A 27,503-nucleotide genomic window follows, 5' to 3' on the forward strand; every position below is an offset into this window, starting at 1 on the left:
AAAGAGATGGGATTTGAAGCCCTGAGTATGCTAACTGTACCATTTAGCAGCTGTAGGACTTACCTGCTCTGAGCCTCAGTCTTACCATCAAACAAATGCGGGTAGTGAGATCTTCCTCTCTCATTAGAACATATCTATTAAATTTTTAGTAGTCTGTATTAGAATAAGGTTTCACTCACTCTCTGGTACTTAGGTTGATCTAATGGCCCACCAAGGGTGTGGATGAATTCCCCATCTCATCATCTTTGTTTCCATGTGGATTTTTATCCTGTGAAGTCCTCAAGCTAGACCACAGATTGGCACTGGGTGGGGGAACCCATGGGGGGGCCCAATTTCCACAATTTGATGTAAGGCCAGCACTTCTGGGCCTGTTGACTGGAAGCAGCAGTGGTGAACCTCTCTCTTGGCCATTTTGTCCTCATTCGTACTGAAATGCACACCCAGAATGCCAGAAGAGGTGTCATTGTTACCAAACAGCCTGTTGGTAACATTACCTGGCCTGTCCCTTGGCTTTCTCCTTCAACTACTTAGCATCACTCTTAGTGGTCTCTTCATATTCATAAAGCCACTGGCACTCCAGTTTGAAAGAAATCTTGTCACCTTCTTCAGGCACCCTAAAGATGGTGATACAATTGTAATAACTTCCCAGCCAAAAGATGAGCTTGTCCGTGCTTGAACACCTCCAGGGACTGAGCACTCATTACCTAGTAAGGTCTTATTCTATCTTTGGGCAACTGACTACTGGGGAATTACTTTTTATTACTTTTGTGGTTTTCCTTGGGGCCTTTAGAGAACAAGTCCATGCCATCCTCTACACAATAGCCTTCAAAATAATTAAATAATTATTAAAAACCCCTCTGGGTTCCTTGCCTCAAAAACTGAACAACCTCTTCCTGAAACCATTCCTCATAAGAGATGGTTTTTCTCTCCTCAGAGCAGAGAGTGATCCACAATGAAATGCAGCACAACCATTTTCCCCTGGTTCTAAATATCACACTTCTACCCTTACACACTTTCTTAGTGTTAATGTAAGAAACACGCAAACCTGTAGAGACTTTTGTGAGTTTATTTGAACCAAACTGATGACCATTGCCAGGAAGCAAAACATCAATGAATTGAGAAAATGGCAGTTCTGCACCCTGCTTTATACATTACAATCAGAAGATAGAGGTGGGTTACATGAAATCCGTTGATACACTGGGGAGGTGGAAAAAGCAAAGTAGAGGAAACCTCTGAGATTAGATAAAAAGCCAAATGATAACCCTGGCCGGTTTGGCTCAGTGGTAGAGCATTGGCCTGCAGACCAAAGAGTCTCAGGTTCAATCCTGGCCAAGGGCGCTTGTTGTGGTTGCGGTTCATCCCCAGCCCTGGTCAAGCAGGCGACCTGTCTATTTGTCCCTCTCACTTCGATGTGTCTCTCCCTCCCATTCTAACTGAAGATAAATGGGAAAATATCCTCAGGTGAGGATTTTTAAAAAAAGCAAAATGATAGACACATACTTCTTTTACACAGTTAACAGCCAACAACTAACGTGATAACAATGACAACGAAGGGATTTGTGGTCTCCACTCTGGTTTGGTACCTGTGCCTTGAGGAGTCTGGAAAAAGGGAAATTACTTTGTTTTTGCAAAGGTATGTTTATCAAGTATGCTGTCTCAGATGCAAAAAACAATAGACAGGCTTAGTTAGGGTAAAGATTGACCTTTTTTAGGGAAGATTCTAGCCCAGGACATGACTATGCACCATAAAATGCTTTTAGCTAAAATGTTTTAATTTCAGACTATCTTATGTGGTTACTTTAGGTTTCTGAGTTTGTAAGGACACCACACAGGCCTTCTCTGAACTTCTCAGGTTAGTAAGTGGCCCGTTTTCATCCACATTAGAAATAGGCAACTTACCTGACATTAAAATCACAAGTGCATCCTACATTTGTGCAGTAATCTCTTTAGGTGCTTCCACATTTATTTTTGTTCTCTTGGCCTTTTTATATCATTTTTCATTCTAAAGCAGCCTGTAGTTTCACGTTACTTCTCTAATGTGTTCTTAATCTCACATGTACTATCTCTGTCCTGTCCACAGCATTTTAAATATTCCCTGTGCTTCTCAAACTATCTCCAGTGATGGACCAGTTTGTTTGTTTGCTTGTTGTCCAATCTGTTTCAGAACAACACTTCAGTAAAATGCAATGAAAATGAATTACTAGGAAAAGGAAATTAAAAAAAAAACCAAAGGCACACAAAAACAAAACCACAATTTTCATTAGAATCAACTGACAAACTAGAATTGCTAGAAAAGTTTCTAAAAGCTTATTTTCAGTTTTCATGTACATCTCATTATGCACTCATCAAATAGTTTGTAAATCAACACCTGTCTGTGGACCACATTTTAAATACTATAGTACTTCTGTGCATAGAGATGTGCTAGAAATGCTTAACAATGGGCTCCCCAGTGGGAGGGACACTTACTGGTTTATAGCACATGCCAATTTCCATGGTGTAAACACTTATACCAAGATCAGTTTCAGGCTATTAGTGAAATGTCACTGAACACAGATTTGGGAAGAGATGTCCACAATCTACTCTATGGGCTTGTTCTTATGCTTGAAAGACTTTCTAAAATTTAATAACTGAGAACTGCTAAATAATTCCTCAACATGGCTTTATAGTATGTGACCCATTAGCTTAGCCAGTAAGAACCCATTAATAAGAAGATACAGAAAGTGGGTTTGATCCCACATCTGTTTTGTGGCCACCTGACATATGTGTGCTCTTTTTTTTCTTTTGAAACTTATCTTTGTTGTTGAATGTATTACAGATGTCCCTCCTTTTTCTTCCCTTGACCCCCGTCTCCCCTTCTCCCCACACCCACCCCCCTCCTGCCTTCCCCACACTATTGTCTGTACCTATTGGTTATGCATATATGCATATGAGTTCTTTGGTTTCTCTCTTCCCAGTCCACCTCCCCGCTTCCCTTTGAGATTCTTCAGTCTAACAACCAATTTGTACTTCTTAAGCCCTTCATCTTTTTCACACAACCCCCCTCCCATCTGGCAACCAACAAATAGTTCTCTGTATCTATGAGTCTGTTTCTGTTCTGCTTGCTGATGTTGTTTGTAGAGTCAATTGTTAATGGATGTGTATTTATTGCCATGTTATTGTTGATATTTTTTTACCTTCTTCTTCTTCAAGAAGACCCATCAACATTTCCAATAATATTAGTTTGGTGGTGATAAACTCCTTTAGCTTTTTCTTGTCTGAGAAACTCTTTATATGTCCATCAATTCTAAATGATAGCTCTGCAGGATAGAGTAAACGTGGTTGTAGGTCCTTGCTTTTCATCACTCTAAATATTTCTTACCACACCCTCTGGCCTGCAAAGTTTCTTTTGAGAAATTGACTGACAGCCTTAGGGGAGCTCCCTTGTAGGTAACTAACTGCTTTTCTCCTGATGCTTTTAAGATTCTCTTTGTCTTGAACCTTTTGCATTTTGATGATGATGTGTCTTGGTATGGGTTTCTTTGGGTTCATCTAGTTTGGGACTTTCTGTGCTTCCTGGACTTGTATGTCTATTTCCTTCACCAAGTTAGGGACGTTTTCTTTCATTATTTTTGCAAATAGATTTTCAATTTCTTGCCCTCTCTCTTCTCCTTCTGGCACTCCCATGATACAAATGTTGGTATGCTTGAAGTTATCCCACAATCTCCTTATATTATCCTCACTTTTTTGGATTCTTTTTTCTTTTTGCCATTCTGATTGGGTGTTTTTTGCTTCCTTATATTCCAAAGCAATGGTTTGCTACTTGCCTTTACCTACTGTACTATTGATTCCCTGTAAATTATTCTTTATTTCAGTTACTGCATTCTTCAGTTCTGACTGGTCCTTTATTATGCTCTTGGGGTCCTCACAAAGTTCCCTGAAATTCTCACTAATTTTATTGAGCATCTTTATAAGCAGTGTTTTGAACTCTGCATCTGTTAGATTGCTTATCTCCATTTCATTTTGTTCTTTTCCTGGAATTTTGTTCTGTTCTTTCATTTGGGACATGTTTCTTTGTCTCCTCATTTTGGCAGCCTCCCTGTATTTGTTTCTATATATTAGGTAGAGTTGCTATGTTTCCTAGGTTTTCTAGGGTGGCCTATTGCAGTAGGCATCCTGCAGGGTCCAGTGACACAGCCTCCCTGGTCACCCAGCTGGGCCCTTAAGGTGCATCCCTTGTGTGGACTTCATATCCTTCTATTTTTAAAAAAATTTTTTCTTTATTGATTTTAGAGAGAGAGGAAGGGAAGGAAAGAGAGATAGAAACATTGCTGAGAGAGAACATCAATTTGCTGGCCCGTGCACACCTCCCACCAGGCCCACAACCTGGGCATGTGCCCTGACCAGTAATCAAACCAGCAACCTCTTGGTGCATGGGTCGATACTCAACCACTGAGCCACACCGGCTGGGCTATACCCTTCTGTTGTAATTGAATATTGATTGCTGTTGCCATGTCAATGGGAGGGTTTTACTCAGGCTGATCAGCTGCAAGGACTGGCCATGCCCACTAACCACCAGACCTCTAACTACTTCAGATGATCAACTGTGCAGGGGTCTACCACACAGAGAAGGACTTACTTCAGCAGGGCTTAGGTACCCATTGAGTCCATTCCTTGAGTGTGTCATTTGTGGAGGTGGTTGCGTGGTGGTGCTTCAATGTGGTCTGAAGCTGTCCACTGGGTGTGCTGGCTCTGGGGTAAGATCAGCCACTGCCTTTGTTCTACCCGGGGCCACCAGGCATAAGCTACAAAGCAACCTGCTGACGGTTGCTTCTTGTGCTGGGCTTGGAGGTACCCGGGCAAAGCCAAGCTGTGAACCAAGGCTGGCTGTTTCTAGTACCAGGTCTGGGGCCACTTAGCAAGAGGTATGGGACTTGCTGTGGCCAGATGCTGCTTGTTTGAAAGAATTGAGGAAAGTATAAAGCAGGAGCCAAAACAGGCCAATCCTATGGTAAAGCCACTGGAAATAGCTTGGGTGGGCCTGAAAGTTGGGTGGGGCAGGGCCTCAGGGAATCACTAGGGCGGGGTAAACATTGTGAGCCAGGTTGCTGGAGCCCCAGACATGGCACCCATCTGCCGGTCTTGTGTGGGAAGGGTTCACCAAAGAAACAAAGGCCTCCACCAGCACGTCTGTGTGGGAGAAAGCTACCTGTCTCATCACAATGCTGAACAACTCAGTTCTTCCTCATATGTCTCTGGTGCCTTTCAAGCTACCCCCCCTCTGCACTGTAGGTCATAGGGAACAAGTCTGAGTAAGTCCACAGGCCCTCTAAGAGGAATTGCCTGGGGCTCCAGCAGCCTCAGCCTCACTCAGCCTTAGTTCCCTCTGGTGTTTACCGCCAGAAATTATGGGGACTTCTCTTTCTGGCACTGGTAACCTGAGCTGGGCGTCTGGTGTGGGACAAGGATCCCTCACCCCTAAGGGAGGACCTTCACGGCCGAGGTATCCTCCTGAATTTTATCCACCACATGTGGGTGTGGGACCAGCCAGTTCACACCCCTGCCCCTCCTACCAGTCTCGATGTAGCTTCTTTAATTTTGTAGTTGTAGGACTTCCAATCAGCTCTATTTCAGGTGGTTCTGAAGAATATTTGTTCTGTAGTTTAGTTGTAATTTTGTTGTGGTTGTGGGAGGAGGCAAGTACCATGTTTACCTGTATGCCATCTTGACCAGAAGTCCTCCATATGTGTGCTCTTGATTGCAAAGGATAACCAGACTGGAAAGAGAGTCTACATATTTCTTCCAGAAGATCTTCACTGCTACAGAAAAAACTAATTTCTGACACAGGCCTTCTTGAGGCTTACAACACTAGCATTAACTTTATATGCAGATAAGGACAATATTGAATATTATAATATAACAGCTAAAATAGATAGGAATTTGTTTTCTATGTGACCTTTTTAAACAATAACTTCCTAACTCAAATGTAAAAACCAACTGCGTGAGTCTGCGCTCTGCAGAAGCATCTGAATGAAAGGGATGGCTCTGAAATCTGGAACCTCACTCCTGATGACTCTCCTTATAAGTGAATGGGCATCCGTTCTGTCAACCTGAGCTGGAGTAGCATATCATCAGGACCCAGAGAAGGGAGGAAAAATCATTTGAATTAGAAATGAACAAATAAACATATCAGAGAAAAAGAAAACCATAATAATGATTAAATACATAATTTTTTCAAGTCCCACGTGAACAAAAGGAAAACTTGCATTCGAAATCAATCTTTTTGAGAATGTTATTCTTTTTTTTTTTTTCTTCTTTATTGATTTTAGAGAGAGAAGAAGGGAGAGGGAGAGAGATGGAGACATCAATGAGAGAGAACATTGACTGGCCGCCTCCTGCATGCCCCCTACTGGGGATTGGGCCCACAACCTGGGCATGCGCCCTGACCAGGAATCGAACCGGCGACCTCTTGGTGCATGAGTTGACACTCAACCACTGAGCCACACCAGCCGGGCAAGAATATTATTCTTAAACAAATGAAATGTTTCCCTTACTCTCTGTAAGCCACTCCTTTCTCTTCCTGTCTTGAGCAGGTAAGATTCAGTAGCCTATGCTTCACCCTCCTCTACCCAACTCTTCTTAGCACTCAGACCTCATGGCTTCTAAGTCATTCATGGTATTGTATCATGAGAGTAGAATTAAAAGGAGAGAAGGGTTTAGGGCTAAGCCTGAAAAGCTAAGAAAGAGTGATGCTGGGAAAAATTGGGGGATTTAGTTGTATGCATTTCTAGAGCAACCTTGAATGCAAAAGTGCTGTGGGGGCATGAGAAGGAAGGGAATTGTGAGAATTGTGAGCTGTGTGTTGGATCTTCTTTATTCTGCTTCAAAAGGTGATCCTAAAGATTTGAACCCATAATTCCTACTGGATGACTGACAGGTGGTGCTTCCTTGACTGTGACTCCGGCGGCAGAATTTTGCCAGGCTCCCCACTGTAGTCAAACCTCATCATAATGCGCCTGGGATAAAAACATGCCAGGTGGTCTGTCCTCTATCCAGGTCCCTTATTCAAAGTGGGACAATCTAAGTTTTTATTCCTTTGGGCACTGCGGCTGGGCCAACCTGTTAGGGCAGACAAGTCCTCAGGTTTCTCCCTGTCCAATCTAACTCTGGTGGACTTCTGTCATTGCTGCCGTCCTCTGCAAGTCCCATTGATCACAGTACTGTGGGGCTAAAAAAATATTAATACATTTTCTCCCACCTTATAAGGTCTTCTGGCTGGGCTAATAATCAAATTAACAGAGACAGATTAACAGGAGAACATCTAAGTTTTAATACATGCACATGGGGAATTCCCATAGGCATGAAAATTCCATGGAAGACCATGAGGCAACATTGGGTATATAAGACATTGCTGAACAAAGGAGAAAGGGGAGGGGGCAAGGTGGGGATCAGATTTCAGAAGTGAGAATGGGCAATTTACAAATTGTTGAGGAAGAGGAGGACATTAAGGGTAGGCAAATTCTTGCTAGTGACTCAGAAATAATGAGACACAGGCTATTTAGCTAAGAGGCTTGTAGTCTTCCTGCTCGGGTCAAGATTCTTGAGGTGATTAGACCAAGGCTCCTTTCCCAGAGCAGGTTTCTCTGTCTGAATGTCTGGGGCAGGAAAGGGGGAAGGGCACAAGTTCTTTCTGAGTCTTTTGTTTCTTAATGAACAGCTTAAGATCAATGTCCCAAAAAGCAGCTTTTAGGTGGCCAAATTTTGGTTCCATTCAGTACTCAGAGTTATCCCTATGGATATCGACAGCAACCCTTGGATGCCACCAAGTTGCAATTGGCCCTAAGGAGGGTCCACAAACTCAGTCATTACACCAGAAATAATGTGCCCCTCCACCTCCATATCACACTTACCACATCGTGGCAGAATTTTTACTATAAATCACAGCAAATGAAATGATACTCTATTTGTCTGAATTTTCCAGTTTTAGTGTCCACATTAAAAGTGGAAATTGGGATGGCTAGCCATAGTAGTACATCATCTAAAAGATCAGACATTTGATGTTCGAATATAGCATTTCGTTTCTTTGAAATATGAGCAGGCCAAATGTCCCGAGAATCCATTTTGAAGAAAATAATGAATTCACACTATAAAGATTTATTTTAGGAGATATAATAAAATGATCGAGTCTCATTTGATTCGAATAGACAGATTCTATCCTAATTACGGTCACTCCTCTCACCCACTCTGGTCTTCAGATAAATAACAGACTGAGCATTGCCCCAGCGCGGCTCTCCTGTTCAGACCTTCCTAAGAAGCAGAGGTAGCTTCACGGTAGTGACAAGGCATGAAACTAAACTGAGTGAGGTGAAATACCAACAATGCTCATGCTTGCATTACTTGGCCCAAAGCTTCACTGTCGCCTGCGGGAGAACCTGAGACCAGCCTGGTTCCACCCCTGGCACTGCACCTTGCAGGCACTGTGCACCCCCACCGGCCCCGTGACCTCTCGGGACTGCTCATTGCTGAGCTCTGTTCTAGTGTAAAGCTGTATGTTTTGTGCAATAATCTTAAATGGAAGGTTTTCCTGCTGTGAGCCTCTACCAGCATCCATTCCAGGTAACAGAGGTGACATATTATTCACATTACCCTTCACCCTTTCCCAAAGAGCAAAAATGATATTGCAATGTGACATCTGTGGGTTTTTTTCTTTCAACTCTCAGGTAATTCCTGGGAAGTTGCCAAACATCTCTGTCCCTATATCCTTCATGGTGAAGGGAATTACTCTGAGTCACAGGGCAGTGGAATAGCAGGACAGTGTAAACAGGGTCCTTTTGTTTATTGTTCATTATTGGATGCTTCCTTTGAGTGGCCCCAAGAACATCCTAAGTATTGAAGCAAGTATTTCATTCTGTAAGATGCTAGTTAGAGCCCGCGGTGAGGGGCTGGGTTGTGTGGTCAAGACAGCGATTCAGTATAACAGCTGTGCCACCCGCTGAGTGGAAAAGGCACGAGGGGGTGGGCGTGGCAGTGGGGGTGGAAGAAAGTGATGCAAACACAAAGTTTAAGTCATGTTTCAAAGGGACTAAACAAAAGTCTTTAGAAAGGTCGTTAAAGAATTTTTCTTCACTCGCAGGAGGTTCCCACTTGGACACAATAATTCACTTTGATCTGTATTTTCCTGTATCATGCTACACAAATGGAAAGCTGAAAACCAGTGTGTAAAGCTTCTTCAAACCCTCAGGGTTATAATCACATGGTTGGAGAGAGGGCCTAGAGGCTGCTTTAGCTGGAGCCTCAGGACGACCTTAACTCAATCGCACAGGCCCAAGACGGACACCTCACTGCCCAGGTCCAGGCCCCTGCGTTGATCAGGTCTCCCTGAAGGACAAAATATTAGGGAGTGGGCTCAGACCACACACACAGACCGATTTATGAATCAGTGTGTACATTTATTCTACAATTAAAGGAGACGTTAGTGCAGTGTATTCCCTCTCTGTAGGTAGCTCTGCTCGGAAACAACAACCAAAAATTTCAGAACAAAAGTTTGTATAGTAGCACCTATCCAGAAAGAAAAAGAGACAGAAAGGAGGGAGAGAAAGAGAGAAACAGAAAGGAAGGAAGGGAGGGAGGGAGAAAGGGAGGAAGGAAGGAAAGGAAGGAGGGAAAAACTGATAAAAGCAAAGCAAGCTGCAGGAAGCTATGATAACATGCTCTGCACCCCTGCGCCCCTGCCCAGGCACCTAGACTGTTGCTAGGATTATACATGCTCACAGCCTCCATGCTTTCCTTCTTCTTTTTCCAGTGTTTATTATCGACCATAGAATCTATTTTAATGAGTTACTTGGTTTAATATTACTTATATTTGCCCTGGCCAGTTTGGCTCAGTGGTTAGAGCGTCGGCCTGTGGTCCAGAGAGACCCGCTAAGGGAATGTACTTCGGTTGCAGTTTGTCCCCGGCCCTGGTTGGGTCGTGCAGGTGGCAACCACTCGATGTGTCCCTCTCACATCGATGTCTCTCTCTCTCTCTCTCCCCCTCCCACTCTATCTGAACAAAAAATGGAAAAATGTTCTCGGGTAAGGATAAATAAATAAATATAAAATAAATAACAGAGTATATATATTACTTATATTTAACATTTTCCTAAGGTGGCAGAGACTACCCTGGCCTTATCCATGTGTATATATAGCGTGTCTCCAAAAAATGTATACACATTTAATAGCTGATACCTCAATTGATGATTCTTTTCAGATTTAACCCATTGGAATTTTCAATTATTTAAAGTGTGTATACATTTTTGGGGGGACACTCTATATTATCTCTCAGGATGCACTGTTGCCTGAGGATTTCTGCAGATGGCTAATCCTGTCTATTTTATGTTGATTCATATTAATTTCCATTTCAGAAACTTCCATCTTAGAAGTTGGGATTTTCCAGTCTTCTGTCCCCTCAGTTTTGTGGGGGTGTCACCTCATGCAGGGCCCTAAGGGCCCAAGCAGGAATCTCACTTAGTCTGTCAATGGACTTGTGCTCATGTTAAATGTCTTAGTGTGTTCATGTGCCCTAATTCCCAATGGATGTCAGTTACAGTACCAGAAACTAAAACCCAGGCAGAAATCAGTGTCTGTTTTCACTGTCTTCCAGTGTCATCTTGCATCACAACATATAAGAAGACACCACCTCCAGTCCCACCCAGAACTACCACGAAACCTTTCATTTCTATCACAGCCCAGAGTAGCACAGAGTCTGCCCAGGATGCCTACATGGATGGACAGGGCCAGCGAGGAGATATTATCAGCCAGTCTGGACTGAGCAACTCCACGGAGAGCCTGGACAGTATGAAGGCTCTGACAGCCGCCATCGAAGCCGCAAATGCCCAGATCCACGGTCCTGCGAGTCAACACATGGGCAACAACCCTGCCACCATCACCACCACAACCACCATAGCCACCATCACTACAGAGGACAGGAAGAAGGATCACTTTAAGAAAAATCGATGCCTGTCTATTGGGATACAGGTAATAGCCTCCTTTTCTGTCCTTTGAATTATGAACCCAAAACTAAGAAATGTAACTTTATATTTTCCCAGAAAATTTGCTGTCTTGCCATTTTGGATGATATAGCTATGTCTAGGACTAGATTTTTAAATCATTGTCTCTGAAGTTCCTAAATTGTTAAACATGATAAAAAGGATTATGAAGGCATTGTGTCTATAGATATTAGCAGCTATTGTTTTTGTTCTCCAAATTGAATGTGTGACTCAAAGTGTAGGATAATTAAACAAACATGAACACAGTCAAACACAAAGTGCCCTCAATTCCTAATGCACATTTTGATTCTCAACAAAGCAGTGGACATCCAACAATAACCTGGGTTATCGGGTTGTGTTACAATATGTACAACACCCTTGAGTAACCAGATGAGAACAAGAATGTGAGTCACTCCTCATAGATATGGGAGGGAGGAGAGCAAGACCAAAGAGCCTGGTGGTGTGGAAAGCAGTTACTCACATCACAGCATCGAGAGGAAAGAATGCAGTTTCAGCGTAATTGTTGGCTATTTAATCAAGCATCTCATAAAAATGGTAGAAAATTCATCAGGCTTCTCAGTTCAGTTCACTATTTTCTGCTTCTCAAAGATAACATCAAACTGATTCTTGTTTTTCACATCTGTTCAGCTGGACTTTACGCTGCTAGAAATTTCCTCCATCAATGGAGAAGTCGTTCTTTTCCCTAATTTTGTTGTGCTGCACCATTCTGCAGGTGCCCTTTGAATAATAACTTCCTGACGTGGTGTCCCATAAATCTATCCACACTGAACCAACACTACAGCACATCTAAAAGCCAGGTGCAGGGGACATTTCACAACAATGATGTATTTTCACAGTCGTTCTGCAGAGTCCACTTTTAAAGGGTAATTAAACTTTCTCTAGTGGTGATGAGTCAAATGCTTTTAATAACCTGCAGGTTACCATAACACAAGTTGTCAAGTTTCCTAAAAGAACTCCTACCCCTGGTGCTTTGGACTAAATGGCACAGCAGGAGGCCTGGGCCCAGAGCCAGCCTCCACCCCATGCCCTCCACTTCTCCCTAGAAGCTCATTCCCCTCCCACTAACCAAAGGATTTGGAGGAATGGGGAAGAGCGGAGGTCGGGCCTCTGTGTCATCGTAGGCAAATTACTTCATCTTCCTGAGCCTGTTTCCTCCTCTATCCCTTACAGGATTATTTTGAGAATCAAGTTTACTCAATGCAGCTTCCTATGGGGGTACAGAGTTTCAATATGGGATGATGAAAAAAGTAGGAAGATGGATAGTGGTGATGGCAGCACAGCAATGTGAATGTACTTAATGCCCTTGGAACTGCATATTTTAAAATGGCTAAAATGGAAACTTTTATTTATATATATCTTACCATGATTAAAAAAATATTTACCTTGCCCAGCTGGTGTAACTCAGTGGTTGAGCATCAATCCATGCACCAAGAGGTCGCCAGTTCGATTCCTGGTCAGGGCACATGCCCAGGTTGTGGGCCCCATCCCCAGTAGGGGCATGCAGGAGGCGGCCAATCGATGTTCTTTCTCATCGATGTTTCCATCTCTCCCTCTCCCTTCCTCTTTCTCTAAAATCAGTAAAGAAAAAGTTTTTGTTGTTTTTTTTAAATCTACCTTAAAGTACAAAGGGAAAAGCCCTGGCCAGGTAGCTCAGTTAAGAGTGTTGTCCTGACATGTCAAGGTTTCAGGTTCCAATCCTGGTCAGGGCACATACAAGAATCAACCAATGAATTCATAAATAAGTGGAACAACAAATCGATGTTTTTCTCTCTCTCTCAAATCAATAAAATCTCAAAATGTAAGTTAATAAATGGTAAATGTGTATGAAGCATCCCATTATGTGAACTTCATTAATTCTTCAATCTAGTATCCATAAACATTTCCTTATATTGGAAAACAATGTGTAAATTTACATAGTGGTTAAGTGCATAGGTTCTGAAGCCAAATGGTCTGTGTTGAAATTTTGACTCCTCCATTTGCTGTGTTACTTCCAGCAAGTTGTTTAACATCTCTGAGCTTCAGCTTCCTCATCCTCTGTAATCTTATATATAAAATGGGGATAATTACATCACTAACCTCATATACTGTTGAAAAGATAAAATAAGCAAAACACTTAGAACTGTGCTTGGCACATTCTAGGAGCTAGATGTGTATTTAAAAAAAAAATTGTGAAGGAAGAACAAAATTGCTTTTATTTGCAGATAATATGTATGTCCACATAGAAAATCTAGTGGAAACCACTGAAAAAACTATTAGAATTCAGTACTGTAAAAGAATACAATATAAATACAGAAAGGTCAATAATATTTTAATATATTATTAATAAACAGAAAATATAATGGAACAAAAAGAGCCCATTCACAATAGTAGTAAAAACTATAAGACAACTGAATTAAACTTCACAAAGAATACATAACACCTATCTAATATCCAAAAACAAGTCTATTTAGAAGTTTTTTATTTTATTTTTTTATCCTTACCTGAGGACATTTTTCCATTTTTTGTTCAGATAGAGTGGGAGGAAGAGAGAGAAACATGGACGTGAAAGGGACTCATCCAGTGGCTGCCTCCCGCAGGACCCAACGAAGGCCGGCGACAAACTGCAACCAAAGTACTTTCCCTTAGTGGAACCGAACCAGGGTCTCTCAGTACCGAAGGCCGACGCTCTAACTGCTGAGCCAAACCGGCCAGGGCTATTTAGAAGATTTTAATGCCTCAAAATAATCTGGAGACTGTTGGAGTTTAATTACATTACAAAATAATTACAAGATGAAACTTGCCATAGAAAATATCAATATTTAGCCTTGGCCGGTTTGGCTCAGCGGTTAGAGCGTCGGCCTGCGGTCCAGAGAGACCCGGGTTCGGTTCCCACTAAGGGAACATACTTCGGTTGCAGTTTGTCCCCAGCCCTGGTTGGGTCATGCAGGTGGCAGCCACTCGATGTGTCCCTTTCATGTCCATGTTTCTCTCTCTCTCTCCCTCTTGCTCTATCTGAATAAAAAATGGAAAAATGTCCTCAGGTGAGGATAAAAGAAAAAAAAAAGAAAGAAAGAAAATATCAAGATTTATTATTGCCCTGGACAGTTTCTCAGTGGTTATAGCATCGGCCCTAGGACCAAAGAGAAGGGTTCAATTCCGGTCAAAGGCACATACTTGAGTTGAGGGTTCAATCCCCAACCCCAGTCAGGGTCATTCGGGAAGCAACCAATCAATGTGATGTGTCTCTCTCACATCAATGCTTCTCTCTCTCTCTCTCCCTCCTTCCACTCTATCTAGAAATCTGGGGAAAATGTCCTATTGTGAGGATAAAAATAAATAAATAAATATTTATTCATTATGAAATTATATTAGGAAAATGAGAGAGAAGCAATAAGACCAGTAGATCAATAGACCAAAAACAGGCCTATATCTATGGGAATAATACACAATAAAGTTGGCATCTCAAATAAAAAAGATTACTTAGTAGAAGCCAGATCAATTGGTGATGTGTGGGTGTTAGAGCTCTACTTTGTGTCTCACACAAAACATTTCAATATAGTGGGTTTAAAAATTAAACATAAATAATTATAGGATAAAAGTAAATACAAGAAAACCTTAAAAATACACTCAGGATAGAGGAAGCCTTTCTCAACTATGAACATTAGATTAACTACATAGTAATTCAATGTTCTCTATAATGAAGGACAAATATTAAAAGATAAATGATAAAGGAGAGAAAATATTTACTGTATATACAACTGAGAAAGGATCATTAAGGCTCATCAGCTATAAAGAGATCCCATAGATAAAATAAAATACAACTTAATAAAAGCACGAAAAACTAGCCAAGGATATGAATAGGCAATTTATCGATAGCAGTCCAAGAGGCCAGAAAATATTTTTGACCTGGGATATTAGCAACAATTTTAGTTTGTCAATATTTAGTATTGATGAGGGTGTAAGGAGGTGGATATTCCCACACACTGGTTATGGCAGGATGATAAATGCTTTTAAGAGCAATCTGTCAGTGTCCCGTAGAGCTGAGCATGCACAGTATCTTCCATCTAACATTTCTACTTCTAAGAATTTCTCCCAGTTAACAGTTGCACAGTTGTTCTAGAGATACATATCAAATATTAATTAATATCAATAATTAATATGTAATAGCAACAAAGAGAAAATTATTTTGATGTCATGTTGCTTACATGGCTATTTAAAAAAAACATTTAGGTAATCAAAAAAAAAAAAGGATTGAGTTAGACCTTATTTACTAACATGGTAAACTGTCCCAAAATAACAGTGTTAATGAATAAAACAAATTGCAGAAAAATATATATACCATAATCTCATCTGTATAAATTTAGTATTAATAATTATTTTTATGATAATATATTATATATAATTAAGATATAACGAAATATGCACCAAATGATTGACAGTAATTCTTGGGAGACCTCAGCTTTTTACATTATATATTCCTGCATTTTAATTTTATATAACTTACATTGAATTGCTTTTATACTTACATTGAATTGTTTTATACTTAGCAAAAATAATTTATTAAGTACAATGGAACAAAGAGGAATCAATCTATTTGCTCTGAATAGTCATAAAATTTATTTCAAATTTGCCTCAGACTTTATCATATAGGCTCTCAGTTTTATATGGACACATTTTCTATATGAGCTGTAATATATACATAACTATTTAGAAACTATGGAGTAATATTTAAAGCCAATTCCTTAGTTTAAGGGGAAAATATGAAGATACTTTATAGTGTATCTTAATGAGGTAAATACCTAAATCTCCCAATATTAATAACTGTGACTACAATAAATTAATTTTCTGCCTTCTTTTGTATTTTGCTATCTGCAAAATCAAAACTTCTGAGAACATATTCCAACATAGTGCTCACAGGTATGTACATACAAATCTGTGGAGGAATCATAGACACTTATTAGGCACCTTTTAAGTGACTAAAATTGCGAAGATTTTACGAAGATCAGCCAAGTCAAAGTGCATGTTATAATAATGTAGTGATGGTTCTCTTTAAATACAAAAATATTGAAGAAAATGGTTGTAAATCATGAAACATTCTAATAGAGTACAGAGGTTTCTAATGAGATGTGACATTTATTTTTCACGTGTTTGTATTTGATTACTTCTTTAGGTGGATGATGCTGAAGAGTCTGACAAAACAGGGGAAAGTAAAGCGCCCAGTAAGTTCCAGTCCGTAGGAGTGCAAGTAGAAGAAGAGAAATGGTGAGTTCACACGCCTCTGTCCTTTCATCTTGACGTTGGTGAATATGTACGAGTATTCCCCCCATAATAAACCAACAAGATTCATTGACATTTTCCATTTACTTTTGGGAACATTTAGAGGGTAAGCTTGAAACACTATTAGCTGATTTCCTCCTTTACTTTATAGTAGCGAGCACTCCATTTAAGTTTTAGCTAGAATAGTAGAGCATATCACATTCACATACACACCAACACCGTGTATATTGCTGTTGTGTTGCAAAATGATTCCTCTTCGAAAACCTTTCTATTTGGCACTGTAAACTTTTTAAGCGAAGAGGACTTATCTTATTCCTCTTTTTTCCCACAGTACTTAATAGTGTTTGGTATATAATGAATGAATGAGGAAGAAGAAAAAAGAGAAAATTCCCTATCATTAGCCTGAATCACCATTCTTTTAGAACGCTCTTTAAAATAAACTTACTCCGGAATCATAGTATCTAGAAATGGGAAATTTAGAGGTTCAGAAGATCACAGAATCTAGAAGGTATTTTTGAGGTCAGTACATTTATTTTATAAATGAAAACTTGATCCAGAGAGGTATGTGAGTTTTGTTTGATCAAACTGTAAGGATGATAATGTGTGAAACTATATCTTATTGATAATAGTATCCCCAGCTTCCAGAACTGTGCTTTGCATACACTAACTATACAGCAAATGTTCATGAATAGAGTAACACTGCAGTTATGGTAGGGAAAAGAGTTCTATATTATAAATCAAGACATCATCTTAACTCAGCCACTAACTTTGTGTTAATTAGGAATAATCAGTTAAATGTCATCCATCCATTCATCAATCCACCAATTACCCATTCAATGAACATGTATGGAATGTCTCCTGTCTGCAAGGCTACCTGTAACATACACAGAAAATCTGAAAAGAAGTCATGCATTAGTTCATGGAAGGAGTTCTATTTTAGAGCCTCCTGGTACTGGCACTGCTCTTGCATCTAAGAGGTTTTCTGTGTAATTGTATTTTTAAAATATTTTTATTGACTTTTAGAGAAAGAGGAAGGGAGAGGGAGAGAGAAACATCGATGAGAGAGAAACACTGATTGGCTGCCTCCTGCACACCCCGCACTGGGGATCAAGCCCGAAACCTAGGCATGTGCCCTGACCGGGAGTCAAACTGTGACCTCTGGGTTCATGGGTCAACACTCAATCACTGAGCCACACTAGCCGGGGTGTAATTGTATTTTATATAATCATACAATGCCGGAAGCCCAGAAAATTGGTATAACTCTTCTGGAAACTAATATGACAAATATTAGCAAGTGTTACATTTATCCATATCCATTGACCCAATAATCACATTTATGGGGCTATTCTAAATGAAGTTAGTCAATGGAAGGGAAACAATTGTGAAACATTATTATTGTAAAAGAAAAACATTAATTATCAAATGTCAAAACATAAGAAAATGCTTTTGTAAATTATAGCACATCATCACCAACATAGAATATTATGCAGCTATTAAATGTAATTTGTAAAGAAGATATGGAATATGAGAAAATTCCCATGATACAATGGTAAGTGAAAAAGTTGAACACATAATACCCATGTATAATAGTCATAAAGATGGACAGGGACTGAAATGTAATTTGTAAAAATGGCAGGTTTAGAAGTAGTTTTTTTTTTTTTTTCTTTATTCTAAAATGTTTACTTATTCTGTTTACCATGAGTTTTAGTAATCATTATTATTATTATTTTAATCCTCATCCGAGGATATTTTTACATTTATCTTCTGACAGAGTGGGAGGGAGAGAGAGACAGAGAGAGAAACATCAATGTGAAAAAGACACATTGATTGGTTGCCACCCACACGACCCCAACCGGGGCTGGGGATGAACCACAACCAAGGTATGTACCCTTGGCCAGAACTGAACCCAGGACTCTTTGGTCCGCAGGCCGATGTTCTAACCACTGAGACAAACCTGCCAGGGCAATAATCATTATTATTATTTTTTATTTCTGTTACACATGTTTCTCCTTTTTTTCCCCATTGACACTCTCCTCCCCATCCCTTCACCCCATCCCCAGCTTTGTTGTTCGTGTCCATTGGTTATACGTACATGCATGTAAGTTCTGTGGCTTATCTCTTCCCTCCCCCCACTACTCCCTCTTCTGAGGGTTGTCAGTCTGTACCCTACTTCCATGTTTCTGGGTCTACCCTATTCCTCAGACTGTTATGGTCATTATATTCCACAAATAAGTGAGATCATATGATACTTGTCTTTTTCTGCTTGGCTTGTTTCACTTAGGATAATACTTTCCAGGTCCAAAGGATAGTGGTTTGCCCTCCAAAGGATAAGAGATCTTTCTTTCTTACAGCTGCATAGTACTCCATTGTGTATATGTACCACTGCTTTTTTATCCATTTGTCTACTGATGGACATTTGGGCTGTTTCCAGATATCAGCTATTGTAAATAGTGCTGTTATGAACATGGGGGTACATATATTCTTTCTGATTGGTGTTTCAGGCTTCTTAGGGTATATTCCTAGAAGTGGGATCACTGGGTCAAATGGCAATTCAATTTTTAATTTTTTGAGGTAACATCATATTGTTTTCCATAGTGGCTACACCAGTTCTCATTCCCACCAGCAGTGTACTAGAGTCCCCTTTTCTCCACACCCTTGCCAACACTTGTTGTTTGATAATTTGTTGATGGCAGTCATTCTGACAAGTGTGAGGTGATACCTCATTGTTGTTTTAATGTGCATCTCTCTAATGATTAGTGATGTTGAGCATTTCTTCATATTTCTCTTGGCCATTTGTATGTCCTGTTTGGAGAGGTGTCTATTTAGCTCCTCTACCCATTTTTCATTTGGGTTCTTTGTCTTCCTTTTGTTGAGCTGTATGAGCACTCTATATATTTTGGAAATTAACCCCTTATCTGATGTATCATTGGCAATGATGCTCTCCCATACAGTGGGTTGCCTTTCCATTTTGATAGTTGTTTCTTTTGGTGTGCAGAAGTAATCACTATTTTTAAGCCAACTCGTCTGACATGTGTTTCTTTTTTCTTTTCTTTTTAAAGATTTTTATTTTATTATTTCTTCTTTTTTTAGAGAAGAAAGGAGAGAGAGAGAAAGAGAAACATCGATGTGAGATCAAAAAACATCGATTGGCTGCCTCCTTTGTGCTCTCCAACAGGGCATCAAGCCTGCAACCTGGGCACGTTCCCTGAAAAGGAATTAAACTGTCAACCTTTGATGGGTGGATGTTGCCAAACCAACTGAGCCATATTGGCCAGGGCTGGCACATGTTTCTTTAATTGTTTAACAATTTTTTTGAAAATGTAAACTTAGGAGACATAAAAAATCTCATAGTAAGGAAATATTTTTCTTCTTTCTCCACCAACCTGACTTGCTTGATTTTCTCAATGATTTAGTGGTTAGGAGCACAGACTCTTTTTTTTTTTTTTTTTTAATTTTTTTTCTTTATTGATTTGAGAGAGAGAGAGAGAGGAAGGAGAGGGAGAGACATAGAAACCTCGATGAGAGAGAACATCGATTGGCTGCCTCCTACATGCCCTCCACTGTGGATCAGGTCCACAACCTGGGCACGTGCCCTGACCAGGGAATCAAACGGGCAACCTCTTGGTTCATGGGCCGGTTTGGCTCAGCCGTTAGAGCATCAGCCCTCAGACTGAAGAGTTGTGGGTTCAATTCCCAGTTAAGGATACATACCTGGGTTGCAGGTTTGATTCCTACCCCACTCAGGGTTGTGCAGGAGGCAACCAATCAATGTGTCTCTCTCACATTGATGTTTCTGTGTGTGTGTGTGTGTGTGTGTGTGTGTGTGTGTGTGTGTCCCTCCCTCCTTTCTACTCTATCTAAAAAAAATCAGTGGTTGCCTGACTAGTGTGGCTCTCTGGTTGAGCATCGACCCATGCACCAAAATGTCGGTGGTTCAATTCCCGGTCAGGGCACATGCCCAGGTTGTGGGCCAAAATTCCAGTTGGGGGGCATGCAGGAGGTCACCAATCAATGTTCTCTCTCATCAATGTTTCTATCTCTCTTCCTCTCCCTTCCTTTCTCTCTAAAATCAATAAAGAAAAAAAATTGTTAAATCATGGAAAAATATCCTCAGGTGAGGATTAACAAAAAAAGAGAAGAGAGTGAAATAAAGTATTTAATATTCGAGAGAAAAAACCCACCAACCTAGATTTCTATACTCTGAAATTATCCTACAAAAGTGAAGGAAAAATAACAGCTTCCTCAGGCAAACAAAAATTGAGGAAGTTTGTTGCCACTAGACCAGCCTTGTGAGAAATGTTAGAAGTTCTTCAGAAAAAGGAAGATGATGTAAGTCTGAAACTTGGATCTACATGAAGAAAGAAAGAATGTTAGAAAAGGAATAAGTAAAGGTAGAATAAAAACTTTTACTTTTCTTATATTCTTAGTTGATATAACAGATAAGAAATTGCTCAAAATAATAGCAACAATGTATTCAAATACATTTGTATAAGTGAAATGAGTAACAATGATACAGAGAATGGGAGGGAGGAATCAGGAAGTTATTTTAAGGTACTTGCACTACTGAAGCAGCATAGTATTATCTGAAAATGGACTTGTATTGGTTGTAAATGTATAGTACAAGCTTTAAGGCAGCCACTAAAAATAAAAAAGAAGTATAACTGGTATACTATGAAAGCAGAGAAAATGTGTGAAAGACAATAGTAGGAACAAAGAACTATAGTAACAAATAAAAAACAGTATCACCTAGGATATTAATCCAACGATATCAATAATTACTTTAAATATTAGATATTACCAGAGGGATGAAAGGGCTAGATCCCTATGAGACTTGTGGGCAGGAGGGTTTTGGGGTGTAGTCAAAATAAGCCTATTCAGAAGTCTCCACAGGAGAATGAATGGTTTTTATTGGTGTGGAATTCTCTTTCTGGGGTTGTAGCATCCCAGTTCCCTCAGTCCAGTCCTGGAAGAGGGGCAGTTGTGGATTCAGCAAGGCTAGAAATAAGGCTAGAATCCAGAGTGTCCATTCCAAGATGCAGCCTGGTTCAGATTAGGATTAGTCTAGATTCAGTCCATTGATCCGTTGTATGAGTCCTGCGGGGCTATGGGCAGTGTGGGGAAACGCAGGGCGTGGGAGCCCCGCAAGCCGTCCAGTGCGGGCAGCAGGGAGCGAGAGAGCTTTCCTTTGTCTAGGGCACTAAATATTCAGGTTTCGCCTTCTTGCAGTGGCCACTGACTCACTCCCGGGTGTAACGGACAGGAAGACACTTCCCCCATCACTTAGACCTTACTGAGTATGCATCTAAACTGCCTTTGTCCTGTCTTTTTCACCATCGATTAGTGGCGAATAGACCTGGAGTATTAAATTAGCTAATCTCTCCTTTACTTCTTTTTTTTTTTTTTTTTATCATCCTCACCTGAGGACATTTTCCCATTTTTTTGTTCAGGTAGAGTGGGAGGGAGAGAGAGGAACAGAGAGAGAGAGAGAAACATCGATGTGAAAGGAACACATCGAGTGGCTGCCACCCGCACAACCGACCAGGGCCGGGGACAAACTGCAACCGAGGTACGCGCCCTTAGCGGGAACCGAACCCGGGTCTCTCAGGACCGCAGGCCGACGCTCTAACCACTGGGCAAACCGGCCAGGGCTCTCCTTTACTTCTTTTTTGTTAAATAATAACCAGGTTATTACAACAGTATCATAAATATACCAATTAGAAGCAGAGACTGTCAGAGTAGACAAAAACAATACTGAGCTATATGTTGTCTACAAAAACCCACTTCAAACATAAAGACGTATACAGGTTAAAAGTAAGGGATAAAGAAAGAGATACCGCCCGGCCAGTGTGGCTCAGTGGTTGAACGTCGACCCATGTACCAAGAGGTTGCCGGTTCGATTCCCGGTCAGGGCACATGCCCAGGTTGTGGGCCCGATCCCCAGAGGGGGGCATGCAGGAGGCGGCCATTTGATGTTCTCTCTTATCAATGTTTCTCCCTCTCTCTCCCTCTCCCTTCCTCTCTCTCTAAAATCAGTAAGGAAAAAAAATTTTTAAAAGAAAGAGATACCATGCTGACACTACTGCACAGGAAACCGGAGTAGCAATAGCAATTTTAGAGAGTGGACTTCTGAGCAAGGACAGTTGTCAGGGATAAAGGGGAGCATCACAGGATGGTAAAGAGTCAATTCTCCAAGAAGACAACAATTCTTAATGAAAAACAAAAAACAATCATTAATGATTATATACCTAACAATACCTAACAGAAGTGTCAAATTGTATGAAGCAAAAATTGATAGAACTACAAGGAGAAATAGAAGAATCCACTATTATAGCTGAAGACGTCAACATCCCTGTCAGAAACAGACAGTTCACATGAAGCATTCAACAAGATCGACCACATTCTGGTTCATAAAAATTTTATAAGAAAATGTTTAAAGCTTAAAAATTATAAAATGTCTGTTCTCAAACCACGATGGAATTAAACTAGAAATCAATAACAGAAAGATAGCTAGGAATTCTGCAAAAATATTTTAAGACTAAACAGTCTACCTCTTAATGACACGGGTCAAAGAAAAAATCTCAACAGAAATTTAAAAATATTGTGAACTAAATAAAAATACAATTTATCAAAATTTGTGGCATGCAGAAAAATCAGTACTTAGTGGAAATTTATAGTATTGAATGAAGCATTCTTAATGTGAGCAACTTGAAGCTTTCCTGGTAAGATCAGAATCAAGGCAAGGATGTTCCCTTTCACTATTGCTTTTTCATATTGTATTGGAAGTCCTAGCTAAGGCAGTAACACAGGAAGAGAAAATAAGCATACAGATTGGAGAGAAGCAAAAGGCTTTGTTCTCAGATGACATGATCATCTATGCAGAAAATCTAAAAGAATTGACAAAAAAAAAAAAAAAAAAAAGTCCTCCTAGAACTAATAAGTAATTATAGCAAGGTTTCAGAATACAAGGTTAATATACAAAAGTCAATCACTTTCTTATATACCAGCAATAAGCAATTGGAATTTGAAATTAACAACACATTACCATTTACATTAGTACTCCTAAAAATGAAACACTTAGGTATAAATCTAACAATATATGTGTATAGCTATATGAGAAAAACTAATACTCTGATAAAAGATATCAAAGAAGAACTAAATAAATGGAGAACATTCCCTTTTTATGCATAGGAACAAGATGCCATGTCTTCTCAACTTGATCTATAGATTCAATGCAATTCCATTCAAAATTCTAGCAAGTTATTCTGTGGATATCAAGAGACTAATTCTAAATTTATATGGAAAGACAATAAACAACAAAGCTAACACAATAATGAAGAAGAAAGAGTCAGACTGACACTCTCAACCTCAACATTTACTATAAAGTTTCAGTACTCAAGACAGTGTGGTATTTATTGGTGAAAGAATAGACAAATAAATCAATGGAGCAGACTAGAGGACCCAGAAATAGTCCCCCATAAATATAGTAAACTTTTATTTGACAGAGGAACTAAGGCAATACAAAAAGAGAGTGTTCAACAAATAGTGCTGGAAAAACAAGACATGTACATTTAAAAAAAATGAATCTAGACACAGACCTCACACCCTTCACAAAAATTAACTCAAAATAGATTACAGACTTCCGGTCAAGATGGCGGCGTAGATCAACGCCGTATTGTGTCCTCCCACAACCACATCAAAGTTACAACTAAACTACAGAACAACCATCATTCAAAATCGCCTGAAATCAAGCTGCATAGAAGTCCTACAACTACGGAATTAAAGCAGCAGCCACATCCAGACTGGTAGGAGGGGCGGAGGCGCAAAGGGCTGGTCCCACCCCCACGTGTAGTGGATAAAAATCAGGAGGACACCTCGGCTGGAAAGGTCCTTCCTGAGGACGAGGGGTCCCCGTCCCATGCCAGGTGCCCTGCTCAGGGTTCCAGTGCCAGGAAGAGAAGTCCCCATAACTTCTGGCTGGAAAAACCAGCGGGAACTGAGGCTCAGGGAAGCTGACGTTGCTGGAGCCCCAGGCAGCTCCTCTTAAAGGGCCTGTGCACGGACTTTTTGGACTCTCTCCCTCTAAACTTGGAGGGGAGGCAGCTTGAGGGGCACCAGAGACATACAGGGAAGAACTTAGCTGTTTGGCATTGGAGTGAGGGCTGGAGAGGGGGCTTTCTCCGGGACAAACGTGCTATCAGAGGCCTTTGTTCCTTTGGTGGGCTCTTCCCTGGGGCGGCAGACAGTCCCCATACCTGGGACTCCAGCAACCTGGCTCACGCTGGTTGCCCTGCCCTGGTGATTCCCTGAGGCCCTGCCCCACCCAGCTTTCAGGCCCACCCAAGCTGTTGCCACTTGCTTAACCATAGGATTGGCCTGTCTTGGATCCTGCTTCAGGTTTTTCCTAAATTATTTCAAACAAGCAGTATCTGGTCTCAGATAACCCCATACCTTTCATTAAGTAATACACAGAAACAAACACAGGGAGGCAGCCAAAATGAGGAGACAAAGAAATAGGTCCCAAATGAAAGAACAGAACAAAACCCCAAGAAAAGAACTAAGTAAAATAGAGATAAGCAACCTAACAGATGCTGAGTTCAAAATACTGCTTATAAGGATGCTCAATGAACTTAGTGAGGGCCACAAGAGCATAAAAAGGACCAGTCAGAAATGATGGAGGCACAGTCAGAAATGAAGGAGGCATTAACTGAAATAAAGAATAGTTTACACAGATTCAATAGTAGAGTACGTAAATCCAAGAAGCAAACCATTGATTTGGAATATAAGGAAGCAAAAAACGCCCAATCAGAACAGCAAAAAGAAAAAAGAATCCAAGAAAATGAGGATAGTGTAAGGAGCCTCTGGGACAACTTCAAGCTTGCCAACATTCACATCTTGGGGGTGCCAGAAGGAAAAGAGAGAACAAGAAATTGAAAACCTGTTTGAAACAATAATGGCAGAAAACTTTCCTAACTTGGTGAAGGAAACAGACATACAAGTCCAGGAAGAACAGAGAGTCCCAAACAGCAGGAACCCCAAGAGCCCACACCAAGACACATCATTGTCAAAATGCAAAAGGTTCAAGACAAAGAGAGAATCTTAAAAGCAGCAAGAGAAAGGCAGCTAGTCACCTACAAGGGAGTTCCCATAAGGCTGTCAGCTGATTTCTCAAAAGAAACTTTGCAGGCCAGAAGGGAGTGGCAAGAAATATTCAGAGTGATGAAAACCAAGAACCTACAACCGAGATTACTCTATCCTGCAAAGATTACTCTATCTTTATATGATGGCCATATAAAGAGTTTCCCAGACAAGAAAAAGTTAAAAGAGTTCATCACTACCAGACCATTATTATATGAAATGATGAAGGGTCTTTTTGAAGAAAAAGATAAAATATATGAACAAACAAAATGGCAATGAATACCTATCTATCGACAATGGAATCTACAAACAAAATGAACAGGTAGAACAGAAACATTCTTATAGATACAGAGAACATTTTGTTGGTTGTCAGATGGGAGGGGGGTTGGGGGAATGGGTGAAAAAGATGAAGGGATTAAGAAGTACAAATTCATTGCTAGACTGACAAACCTCAAAGGGAAAGGGGTTGAGGGGTGGGAAGAAATAAACCAAAGAACTTATATGCATAACCAATGGACATAGACAACAGTGTGGGAAAAGGTGGGAGGGAGGCAGGAGGGGGGCGGGAGTGGGGAGGAGGGTGTCAATGGGTGAAAAATGAGGAACATCTGTAATACATTCAACAATAAAGATTTAAAAATAAAAAAAAATAGATTACAAATCTAAATATAAACTATTAAACTCCTGGAAGACAACATAGAAAATCTAGATAACCTTAGGTACAAGATGACTTTTGATACAACGCCAAAGTCACAATCCATGAAAGAAATAATGGATAAGCTGGACTTTATTAAAATTTTAAAAATCTTTGTGAAATACAATGTCAAGAGAATAAAAGACAAACCACACAATGGAATATTTGCAAAAGACACATCTAATAATGGATTGTTACAAGAACTCTTAAAACTCAACAATACAAAAGTGAACAACCTGATTTAAAAATAGGCAGAAGACCTTAACAGACACCTTACCAAAGAAGACATACCGATATCAAGTAAGCCTATGAAAAGATGCTCCACATAATATGTCAACAGAGAATTGCAAAGTAAAGCAACAATGGCATACCAATACACACCTATTAGAGTGGCCAAAATCCAAATACTGACAACACCAAATGGTGGGGATGAGGAGCGATATTAACTTTCCTTCATTGCTGGTGGGAATGCAAAATGGTACAGCCACTTTCAAAGACAGTTTGGTGGTTTCTTTTTTCTTTAATGATTTTTGTTTCTTTTATTGATTTTAGAGGGAGAGGGAGAGAGGGATAGAAACATCGATGAGAGAGAACATTGATTGACCGCCTCCACTGGGAATTGGGCCCATAACCTGGGCATGTGCCCTGACTGGGAATTGAACTGGTGACCTCTTAGTACATGGGTTGATGCTCACCTATTGAGCCACACTGGCTGGACCAGTTTGGAGGTTTCTTACAAAACTAAACATATTCTTATTATATGATACAGCAATTGCACTCCTTGGTATTTTCCCAAAGAAATTGAAAACTTATGTTCATCCAAAAACTTGCCCACCGATGTTTATAGCAGCTTTAGTCGTTATTGTCAAAAGTCAGAAGCAACTAAGATGTCCATCAATATGTGAATGGATAAATAAACTGTGGTATATACAGACAACAGAATATTATTCAGCATTAAAAAAGATATGAGTCATCAAGCCATGAAAAGACATAGAAGAAAATTAAATGCATATTACTAAGTGAAAGAAGCCAATCTGCAAAAGCTACATACTACTATATGATTTCAACCATATAAACATTCTGGAAAAGCAAAACGATGGAGACAATAAAAAAGTGGTTCTCAAGAAAAGGGAATGAGGGGTAAATAGGCAGAGTACAGAGGATTTTTAGGGCATTGAAATTATTCTGTTATACTATAGTGGTAGTACCATATATGATACTTGAATATATGTCATTATACCACTGTCAAAATCCTTAGAATGTACCACACCAAGACTGAACTCTAATGTAAACTATGGACTTTGGGTGACAATGATGTGCCAGTGTAGGTTCACTGATTGTAACAAATGTACCACTCTGGTGAGAAATGTTAGTAGTGATGGAGAGAGGGCAGA

At 40.2% G+C, this 27,503-nt stretch overlaps 1 protein-coding gene across 8 annotated transcripts in view; it reads left to right on the forward strand.

Moving 5' to 3' along the window:
* DLGAP1 (DLG associated protein 1) overlaps positions 1–27,503 on the forward strand; it is a 329,410-nt gene that overhangs the window by 246,591 nt on the left and 55,316 nt on the right. For 7 of the 8 annotated variants that reach the window (XM_036245132.1, XM_036245131.1, XM_036245133.1 and 4 more), the window contains 2 exons: positions 10,619–10,992; positions 16,174–16,265. In XM_036245132.1, coding sequence (XP_036101025.1) covers positions 10,619–10,992; positions 16,174–16,265 — 466 coding nt within the window. The remainder of the gene's footprint in view (positions 1–10,618; positions 10,993–16,173; positions 16,266–27,503) is intronic. The other variant, XM_036245139.1, reaches the window with a different exon arrangement.

This window comes from Molossus molossus, unplaced genomic scaffold, assembly GCF_014108415.1.
Source record: "Molossus molossus isolate mMolMol1 unplaced genomic scaffold, mMolMol1.p scaffold_m16_p_6, whole genome shotgun sequence".
NCBI classification, from domain to species: Eukaryota; Metazoa; Chordata; class Mammalia; order Chiroptera; family Molossidae; genus Molossus; species Molossus molossus.